General features: G+C 33.4%; 1 protein-coding gene across 1 annotated transcript in view; it reads right to left on the reverse strand.

Annotated features, from left to right (window-relative positions):
* The window catches only part of LOC108753068 (sushi, von Willebrand factor type A, EGF and pentraxin domain-containing protein 1), a 37326-nt gene that overhangs the window by 8697 nt on the left and 16967 nt on the right, over positions 1–11662 (reverse strand). The window contains exons 2-11 of the mRNA XM_018494413.1: positions 9564–9681; positions 6896–6954; positions 5335–5544; positions 4582–4677; positions 4171–4293; positions 3814–3977; positions 2375–2501; positions 1133–1282; positions 804–980; positions 244–423 (exon numbers count right to left, since the gene is read on the reverse strand). Coding sequence (XP_018349915.1) covers positions 244–423; positions 804–980; positions 1133–1282; positions 2375–2501; positions 3814–3977; positions 4171–4293; positions 4582–4677; positions 5335–5544; positions 6896–6954; positions 9564–9681 — 1404 coding nt within the window. The remainder of the gene's footprint in view (positions 1–243; positions 424–803; positions 981–1132; positions 1283–2374; positions 2502–3813; positions 3978–4170; positions 4294–4581; positions 4678–5334; positions 5545–6895; positions 6955–9563; positions 9682–11662) is intronic.

The raw sequence follows: 11662 nt of genomic DNA on the forward strand, positions 1-11662 counted from the left end.
CAATATATATAATTATTAAGTAGGATTTCTCTCTTTCTTTCTTCCTTTCTTATTTTATTATTTTATGATAAAATTTACTTATATCACGTACATACTTATGAATAACTTATTTAGAAATGTTTGTACTTGAATACATTTAAAGAAATATTTTAATAGTTAAATGTATCTAACATCCCTTTCGAAAAATTATATACGGAGGACATCGAAAGTAGATAATCGAATGTGTGTAAATTATATACTTACACAAGCATTGGGGTTCGTGACCACTCCAGATACCGCCATCGCCACACCTTCTTCTCGTATCACCTTTCAGTGTGAAATTTTCTTTACACTTATAATCCGCGAAAGCACCGTACGTGGTTCTGTTGTCCAATAGCGCGATAGCGCCGTTTTCTAAATTCGGCAGCGTGCCACAGTCGACGACTGCGAAAATATTAAAAAAATTACTGAGGTCACGCATGACGTACGTAGTTTACGTTATTTGTACAAAACATAATATATACTTGATACTATTAAATATACTATTAAATAATACATTTTGAGAAATTGTATGAAATTGTCGTAGAATCAAGCAATATTTATACAAAATATAGATCCAAGATTAATTCAACTATTATATTCAACGCTAATTGCGTATGAGGTTTAATCCTTAGACAGTGATCAAGAGTTTAAAAGAAAGTTTAAAAGAATTAATAGAATATAAATATATAGTACACATATATTTTCTCGTGATAAAAACGGCGCCGGATAAGAAAATCGAATGAATATGATGGACTTGTTTGAAACGCTATTGAGTTACTCACACTTGCACGTGGGCACGTCGCCGCTCCAAGAACCACTTGGTTCGCACATTCTATTCTTCGATCCAATTAGCATATATCCATCCGGGCAAACATAGTCTATCGTGGAGCCTATCGTTCTCTTGGATCCCACAATTACGGTATGTTCCGATTTTTCGGGACTGCCGCAAGTTGATGGCCCTGCGAATGGACGAAGCATATTTTTTTTATGAGACGTTCTCGTGGTTTTCCCTTTTTTTTTAATTCGCGGTCGAAACGGCGAATCTTCTGGCAAGAATATCCGAACCGGATTTTTCTCTGGTTCATAAACAAAATTCCTCGACATCACTTACTGCTCTGACAGATCCAGTGAAGGTAATCGAGGTTGCAGCCGACGTCATTCCAAAGCCATCCACGACCTCCATCGAGCACGACGCAATTTTGTTCTCCGTTATAGTTGTTCGGTTGGTCCTTGCCCCAGGATGGCTTTTGCACGATCTCGCCTGTAATACAGTTGACTACTTTATATATATATTTCGATATTAAACCAGTACATATTAATTCGGTATACATATAATACTTGGATCTTTTATTATTATTTTCGTGTTATATTTTGTGAGGAAACAGCAAATTCGGATAGGATGAGATTTTTTCGTTTAATAATTTTTACGTTCAATAATACATTAATAATTAGTACATAGTTGAATAATGCATTAGTTATATTTGTAATTTAATTGAGACATTTTTTCTGCAAATTTTTGTATGACTTTAAGGTTTAAATTGAATAGTCCTACTCTTTAGCTCTGTATACATATATGCATTTTTGTATCATTATCTGTAATGCAATGATAAATTATATACTTATATTTATATTTATATTTATATAAATTATATACATTCTTTAATCGTATTATAAATAACGGTACATAAGAATATATACACATAAGAATATAATTTACATATATAATTAATTATTAATTGACATGTACTACACAGAAGATGTAATTTCCTCTCGAATTGGATATGATTATTAGACATTCTTATGCAATTTCACACACATATTTTTTCGGAAAGCAGATTGGAAAGTAATATTAAAATAGAAATTTATTAAAAAAACATATTTATTTCTAAAAATGCATAGTTATTTACATATTTGTGCAAATTTGCATATTTTGTGCATATCTGTAAAAAATATCGTCTGCATAAAAATCCGATGTTTAATGATTATACAAATTTTCACGTATTATTTATCATGAAAAATGTTCCAATTGCATAATTTCGTAATGATTCTACTCAATTCTACTTACGATACAATTTGTTCAATTGACGGTTACATGATACTCGATTGGCTCATCAATACGGAACGAGACCGTCGTTTTATCGAACGCGAAACCCGAATACGAATTTACAAAATTGCCCTTCCGAAATAATGATGTCGTGTAGTCGTTTTGTAATTGTCGGATAATTGTCGGACAATGAATCGACAATCGAGTTATCGAATCTCACCCCAGGTTACCTAACTCCGCCCTCCCGGCCTGATTCCCACGGATAATCGTTGACGATGGGAATAACTCGCCGAAATTTCAACTACTTACCGTCCACCCATCGCCATGTTCGTGCCGTAATCTGCGGTTCCTTCTGGGCTCCGATCCAGACTAATTGGGTCTTTAACTTATCCTTCCGCTTTTCTAGGTTATTCAGAATGAATACAGATGATATTCCCTGCGATATAAATATCTTTGACTAAAATTGCTACTATCTATAGGAACATTAGTGATTTTTGTTTATTTTTAACATAAATATATTAGCACTCTATTTTCTACTTTTAATAGCAGGATGTTTTATAGACTGTCTTATTTGCAAATTGTTTTATATCGTTAATATACATACTCATAAACAATAAGAATCTTATTGGACCGTACATGTGAAAATGCAATAACCGATAGGAAATAAACCCATAACGGATTTATAATCGAAGCAAAATCTTTAATGCTTAATTATTCCATATGAATTCCATTGTACTATACATATTATACATACATACATACTCAGCAAATAAGAATGGATTGAAATGGATTCAGATTTTCAGAAATATTGATTCACGAATGTCAATTAAAATAAATGCTTTTCAATCCTGAATGCATTTTTATTCATTTATAAGAATTGCATGGAGCATATCTCTATGCCTTTCAATTTAAAAATAATATTAGCTTTTTCTGTGCAATGTGAATACTGTCAATTCAAAATTTTGAATAGGAAATGCAGTTTTTCAATTCAATTGCATCTAATTGAATCTAATTGAATCCAATTGAATTCAATTAAATCCAAAGAAAAGTACTCGCATTATTTAAAATTCGCATCCGTATAGAAAAAAATAGAAATCCATTTTAACTGAGTACCGAATTCATTTTTTCGGACTTAGAAATACAGCTAAACGACTGTAGTAATACCATAATTGATTCTATTAAAGAGGTTTTATATGCATTTATTAAAGAGATTTTAATATAGTATTAATTTAATATTCCGTACGAGCGTCCTAAAGCTTTAGATCACCGAGACTTAGGACGCTCGCAAATAGAGATCCGGATTCGACTCCCGGCCAAGGTAATATTTTTCGCAATAAATAAATGCATTTATAGATTTTCTGCATATTAAGATTTTTTTTTAAATAGATGTCTATATTAAGCATCAAATTTAATTGTAGTATTACTACAGAAGTTTAACTGCGTTTCTAAGCTCGAAAAAATTAATTCGATGCACAATTCAAATGGCTACAAATATAGTACATATATGTATAGGTAAATATTATATGTTATTACATATTTTATTAATTACATATTATTAATATATAGTATAGACAAATTGACATGGAATTATTTAAGCATTAAAGATCTTGCTTTAATCGTTATATATGAACCTTTATTTCTTATAAATATTTATTTAAGAATTGCAAAATTTATTAATATAGAATAGAATCTATACAAGAATAAATTGTAAAGAGACAAATAAATTAAAAAAAATAAATTGTAAAAACCTTGAAACCGTGAACGAGATCACCACCACGACCTTTGCAGTAATTTCTTGCTTCTTCGAAGGAACCGCCTTTCTTCACCATGAATTCGTAACATGTAGAATTGAAGGCAGTTAAATCGGCGTCGGCAGGTGTATTAGCATGCGCACATCTATCTATTGAGAATTCTGTAAACATTTGTTGAATATTTTTCATGGAAAACGTTTCTTGACCGTTTTGATAAATGTGTGCTTCTACGGTGATTTCTCGACTTTTTAAATTCTTAATTGTTTATTATTCCTTAATTAATAAATGGAAAATTTGTGAACGTATACTACTTATTAGAAGAAAACTAAATTTGAACTTTATGGAAATTCTTACCGTCAGTAGCGAAAACTTCCACTTCGCAGAGGCTCAAGCTACCCTCAACACCGACCAGTTGCAAAAAGACGTATTGTCCCACGAGTGCTCTGGCACAGATGAAGGTCTTCGTGATACCTTCCTCTGCGAATTCGATTTATCAATATGTCTTAATTAATTTGCTTTCGTTGTTCAGGGATTAATTAGAACTTAATTTGTCGATAAAGTTGAAATATATTATAGACTATAACTGAAAATAAATAGCAGATTGTCTTTGTGTTTATAAAATAATTTACCAATTATATATTTTTGCAATATTTAATGTAGACTGTAAAATTTTTCTAGTATATGAGGAAAAGGTACAGTAATAAAAATCGGAAATATTCTGAACATTCTTTTGCTAACGGTTTGTAATTCTTTTAAAGTACTTACCAATAGTACCGGGAAACCAAGCGCATAGAGGATTGCGCTGCAATTCAGCGCTGCTGTTGCCCACTCTTATCTCAATATCCTGAAGAGGCTGATGACCTGCCGAGCAATCGATAAGTCATTTCTCCAGCTAACCCCAGACAGCACGGAATATTTATTACTATTTATTTTTTGAAATATTGTGTAAATATTTTATACAGATATTTTATATAAAGCTTTATTCGAAATATTATATAATGTTTATAATAAATTTAAATAAATATTTCTAGTAAATATTTTTTATTTGTAATCTCTTATTAAGCATTTTTATAGCATTTACTACATTTACAATAAATATTTCATAATATTTATAATAATAAATAATTATGATCTGTGCAATCTAAGAGCACAAAAATATTTACAAAATGTTCAAACTAAATCTTATAAATATTTACAAATATTTTATAAATATTGTGTGCTGTCTCGGGCTGTACTTACAGATTTGAACCAATTTGTAATTGCGATAGAAACTTAAGAGAATCTTTGGGATATTCAATTATTTTGTTTTATTTTTTATTTTATTTTATATATGTATCTTAAAATTAAGAATTTATTTATATAGTTTTGTTTGTGTGGTTTTTGAAGAAAATTGTATCTCTACCGCCTCTGAGAAATTCTGAATCTCCTAATCTCAATTTGGATGAAAATTTACTTACGAAGTTTCTGAGTTAATCGATTCAAATGTAAAATAAATATGATAATAGGCGGACAACTTACCGCAACAGCCTCGCGTCGTCACTCGGACAACCTTAACGGAATATGACTTGAGAAGATCGACCCTCCACCAGGGACTGGGCTCGCTCTGAGTCTCCGTGCATCTTTTCCCATCGTGTTCCGTTCCAAAGTCACCATCATTACCGTGATTCGCATTTCCACCCCTCACGGTCGTTGATTGGTTCGTCGGTTTACGGAAACCCACGTTCGTACCTATTGCAGTTTCGCCATTACGGTATCTCTTAATTCAAACCACAGGAATCAGAATTCCAGTTAGCTTCTATGTTGTTAGTTTTTATGTCTGCATGTTGCTTCGCTAATATTATAGAGTTCATGAAACGCCGCTTGTGTAACGTATATTAATTGCAGTTTAGTCACGATCATTAAACAAGTGGTAAAATGACAATATGCTCGTTAATATCAGGACGCTTTTGACAATAATAGTAATTAACGCCGACGATTAGCTGCCGTCAGATGTCCATTTCGCCACTGTTGTTTCACATTGTATACCGATGTATGTATCTTTTTCCGATGTATATTTGTATTCTAGAAATAATTTTTGTGGTTATTCCCAATAAAAAGCATTATTACGCGGAAATGACGCGGATCGTTTCGCTACCGTTGAACAATGACAATTGTATTTTCTTGCGGTCGTACTTTTTACATAGGGAAAGTCATGGAAGTCAGAACAAAGTCATTTTTTACGGCAATCGTGCAATTTACAAGAATTGTCACCAATCTGATATTATTTATATTGGATAATGCGGAGAAACTTATAATTAAAATTGTATACATTACTTTTCTAAAAGATATCCCGGAACTATTATATATTATCTCTTGGTCGAGAAATTTTTCGGACAATTTGTCCGAGAAATTTGTTGGCGCAATTATTTTTAACAATTATGCAATGCAAATTGATCTTTTTTAATTTTAGTGATTAAACAGCTTTCTCTCTAATATATAAAATTTTATGAAATTATCTATACACAGCAAAAAATATTTTATATTTGTGTCAAAAATTGTCCATCTAAAACTTTGTATTAAAATTTTACCATAGCCGAGTGTTAATTTAATTGTGATATATAATTGTGTTATTCGAATATTTTTGTGTTAAATTATAAATAATACAAAGTAATATAAATTATGGTTAATTTTTTCTTATAAGAAAATCAATGACAGTGAGGCATCTTGTATAAAGTAAGGGAAAGTAGCTTGATTGGCATTTTAAGGCAGGCAGTATGGTGTCCTCTCTGACGAAAATGCGAATCTCGTTCAACGACCCGTCTCGCGTCCATGTCTGCCAGGCATATCACGAAAATGAATTCCGTTTCGTTGAACGGAGAAAGTCGATTGCCGTCATCGAGACCGATAGAAAACGAATGCGATGATGGGCGAATTATAAAGATGTATGTAATTAATATAATTAAAATTAATATTTACGAACGATGAACATTGAGAATTAGCCAATCTCGTTAAAAATGTATGTTGAAATGCTATGCCATTTAGAATATCATTATTCAGCTTCGATTGAAAAGGATCGATTGAAAAGAAAGCGAATACTCACCGCAGAACGGTAGGTCACCCTGCCATTTTCCTCGTGGACTGCACGCCAAACTACCAATTCTGAAAGAAAGTAACAGTTATTGGGCTGGAATGAATATCGAGCGTATATATTATCGGAAACAGGAATCGATCCACGAATATCACTCTCTCTCTTCAAACGTTACACAACTGATAACAGGTGTAATTCGCAACATTATGCGTGTTACGCCATGGGAAATTTTTGTCGAGCCGTTGGAGCGAAAAACATTACTTATAATTTTCTACACATAATTGATGTAATAACGCATTCTGCGAGAAGAAGGTGCAAAGACGTTATAAGATAGCAATATTTGCACTCGTTCGAACTTTAACGAGAAAAGAGAGAAACTCGATAAAAAGGTGTCTTTTGTATCAATCAAAAGAATTATGTAGATATGTTTTGAATTTCCGTAATCTCTCCGTAGATTTCTAACAAATCTTTGTGCCTGTACTTTGTGTGCTTCGCGCCTAAGAAAAATTCCGGTAACGTTACAATTACACGGTCATGCGTGTAATTACTCGTTCCATACGATCATTTGCCAGATATGCGTCATCAGACTAACGTCATGCATCATGGCGTGCAATATAATTACACGTTTTATTAGTGAGTCTAACTCCAGTAACTAAATCCGAATTGAACTAGTTAATTTAAATACCTACGTGAAAAATCCTTTTTCGGAGCGGAGAAAGGAATGTAGTCACCGGAATCTTTCTTATTGTAAACCATTGCCTCGAGTTTCGAACTGACGAATGTAACAATGGGAATCTCTGCGTCCCCTTTCGATCTTTCTTAAATATTACCCCGCGCCAACGTTTGAAAATGGAGAAAGTCAGCGGTCTATCGCATTATCGATAATGACCATTCTCGACTAGCAGTGTATTTCGTCCGCAAAGAATATGCCGTAATGCACGCACTAAGATCACGCGTAACACAACCACCAATTTTCATTTGTGTTCCTTATGGACGCGCTGACAGGAAATTAATTTTCCTTCGCGTTTGTTTCGCAACAAAAAGCCAGTTCCCTCGCTTGTCGTCTACGTTTTGTTTCAGTCTTGTGTGATAAAAGTGTACAGTTATTGACACCTCAAGTTTTCCTTTTCCTTTCTTGCTCATCGCGCTTGTCAATGATTTTTTTCATCTTCTTCGTAGTACGGAGAAACGAGAATCATTGTAATTTTATATTTTATATTAAGAAGAAGATGAAACGCAAATCCTTTACAGAAGAAGTGTAGCAGATGACGATGAAATTTCGTCATCATCTATTGAATCGTCGGATTAGCTTTAATTTATTGAATATTATTCATGACATTTCAATTAATCATATATTTATGATGTCATCTAAATAATTTTTACTTGTTACTCTGTCGATATAATGAACTTTTTCGTTATATGATGTTATATGAATAAATAACACAAATCAATTTAGGTGCAATTTAGTTTAAATTAATAAAAAAGACTTCAATGAATTGTTTGAATATCAATAGCCAATCTCGAAATCGTCGTACAGAAAAAATACTCGGTCTGACGTTGAAGAGTACTAATCTGACGCGGTACTATACCAAATAAATTAAGCGCTAATTAACAGTTTGTAAAAGTACTACAACAGAATATACGACATATTACTTGAAATCTCATGTTTAAGACGCATTTCAAATAAATTTTTGGCTTTTTTCCAAAGAAATGTTCCAGAACTCAAGAGTTGGAAATTTATCAATTGTGCTAAAATTCTAAAAACGAACTATAAGTAGATATGATTCTTCATCTAGGATGAAGTGTGATGACTCCCAAGTTAAATCGTAAAAAAATATAAATTTGGACTTAAAAATAAATAAAATTTTTCTTTAAGAAGTTTGCTCGCAAACTTTTTTTAGAGATATTGACTTCTCCTAAGTAAACACAGAACTATAGAATTAAATAATATCGAAATAATCTAGATTTATCCTCTTTATTGTTTTAAAATCACTTAAAAAGTTAATATTTTTTTAAACAAAAGCGTACACGCAGAGAAACATTTTATTTGTTTTACGTTCTAAATTCATATTTCATGTTTGGTGATTGAACCAAGGAATATTCTGTATATCTTATTAATTCTTTTTTTGTTGCATATTATTTCTTTCTCTTTCTCTCTTCATAAATATGTTAGCTTTCTTTCTAATTTAGCTTTCTTTCTAATTTATATTCACAACATATAAAATGACATGTCTCTCGATCTAGATTCTTTCCGGGAAAGCAATATTATCTGAGGATATCGGGATGCGATGGACGCAGCTCCGTAAAATCATTATCACATAAAATAAAATAATATATTATCATAAATAATTCATGACGAGTAACTAATAAGTAACTAATAAAACTGATATCGCAACAGTAGAAATAGTCGACATTGTTATAGCTGTTGTTCCAATTGCATTAAAATCTATAGATTTTTTTAGAATTTTCATATACATTCCAATATTTTATTTAGCTTATTATAAAATACAATTTTGTATAAATTTAATAAAATTATAGAAATAAATTAAAAATTTTCATTTTTACAAAAGGCAATTGTCTTGTTTTAATTTTTCGAGGAATCATAAATTCCTCTAATTTCTTCTAGTTTAGGGATTATTCTATATATCATGTGTACGCGTAAATATATGTATAAACTTACCCAAAGAGTTCGTAGCCTGCATCGCAGGTGTATTTCGCTATGGTGCCGGGCGTCAAGGATTCATCAGACAACGACACTTTGGCGTTCATCGGTACAGCCGGATGACCGCACTTCAGTTCTGTAATCAGCAAAATTACAAACGCTTAGCTATTTGAAAGCGAACCGCGCGAGCGTCCAACGGCATTTCGCCGATAAAAATGTCGAACAGCAGGCGCGCAACCATCCATTATGTTTGTAATTTGCGCGAAATCATTTACGGGAGTTCCCACCCATGCATCCGATTCTTATTACGGACAGGAATTGCGTTTAGAAGCTTTCAATGTTGAAAGATAATTTTGTGAAATTGCACTTTAGTACATAGCATTCAGCAACTGTCGGTTTATTTCTTAATTGCGACGATCTTAATAGCCGATTCTCTTCTGGCGATTTTATTCTTATTTCTAATTAATTAACATTCGAGTATTTGTATTACAACTGAAGATAGTTGAAAATCGTTTGCTTCTTGATAACTCTGTAACTATGTAGGACCGGTGCATTGGCACCGCGATGACGCTTTCAGATTTGTAACGCTTCCGTCGTGACTTCTATCAATTGTAATCTACTTCGCGTCCGCTCGCGTTCGTAACGTTCGATCGGTCAAATTTTCAGGGCATGACGTGAATCGAGTCAATCCAAAGTGGTTAAGATCATCGGCCGGTCATGCACGAAGAGGCAGACGGGAGTCACACTCGCGATAGCAATTTAAATAATAGCAAGAACCCGTTACAGCGATCTCTAGGGAAGTGTCTTTAAAGAAATGCGTAGCGTCGTCACGTATTTACAGATGCCGTCATTTAAATCGCTGACTTGGTAAAGAGGATCAAATCCACATTTACTACCAGCATTCTAATAAATAATAGAACGATTCTAAAGCGCGCGAGGAAGTTGCCGTATAATTTTCTCGAAATTTCTTGGAATGATTTTGTTCCTTTCTTCTAATTATCTATTCATCGACTAAGAAATAACGTGCACCATGACTTTTCGTTTGGGCGTTATTTCGCGATTGGACGGACGTCGTAGGAGCCTTGAACGGGATCCCACGCGCGAATTCCATTATCTGTGACTGCTATCCAATAGTTTCTGCGATTTTTACGACTTGTCTTATAAAAGCAAGTAAATTCGCACAGAGTCGGTTATCTGTTGTTATATTATGACGATCATCTTTATACATCCTACCTTGATATATTTCTTTTACTTTTTAATCTGAGTGCAGTCGCATGTATATATGATTTAAAGAGAAAGCGCACAACTTTCAGGACACCGTGTACATCACGGTTAACTAGGCGAGATATAATGCATTCTTGAGAGAGACCTGCTGATGCGCTCGCATAAGGCGAACTTTTTCTCCATAGGGAAAGTCCATTGGATCGCGATGGAAACGCGCCAAAGACTCGCAATTTATGTCCCGAATTACGCGTAGCAGCCGCATCGCACGACGTGAAATTCACCTATTTGTTCGTATTTCTATGGGAAATCCTTCATGGAGACTTTTTCACGCATTTCTCTCAGCGCCCTTAAACGCGAAAGCGCCTTTCTCGCGTATTTTCAATCCCGTATGTCGCGCTGATCCCATTCGTCGTTTACGTTCTCATGTATATTCGATCTCCTTCAACCCTTTATAGTATGGCGATCACGAAACTGCTCTTTCGAACTAAGTACCTATGTTTTTAGATTTCACGCGTGTTGTTCCACTTTTCCGAATTACCTATCATAATGCACCGCGTTTTACTTTATCTGCTAGCTATTGGCTACATTTGAAAACGTCGCTCGGTTGCCTGTATGATTGTTTTGTCTTTGTTACTCATTCAATGTTAAATAAGGACAAAATGATGCATCCGAGACGTCGGATATTTCCGAACGCAGCCATTGTATCCGCATGATGTCGAAATCTTACGTCACTAAATATTATACAGTTAGTTAAAGACAGGCTTTGGAGAGTGTGAAAAGAATCGTGTGAAAAACTTTTTTTAATAATTAGGTAAAGTGATATTTTACATACAAATATATCTAATCTATATGTACACACACACACACACACACACACACACACACACACACAC

This window comes from Trachymyrmex septentrionalis, unplaced genomic scaffold (genome assembly GCF_001594115.1).
Source record: "Trachymyrmex septentrionalis isolate Tsep2-gDNA-1 unplaced genomic scaffold, Tsep1.0 scaffold63, whole genome shotgun sequence".
Classification (NCBI taxonomy): Eukaryota; Metazoa; Arthropoda; class Insecta; order Hymenoptera; family Formicidae; genus Trachymyrmex; species Trachymyrmex septentrionalis.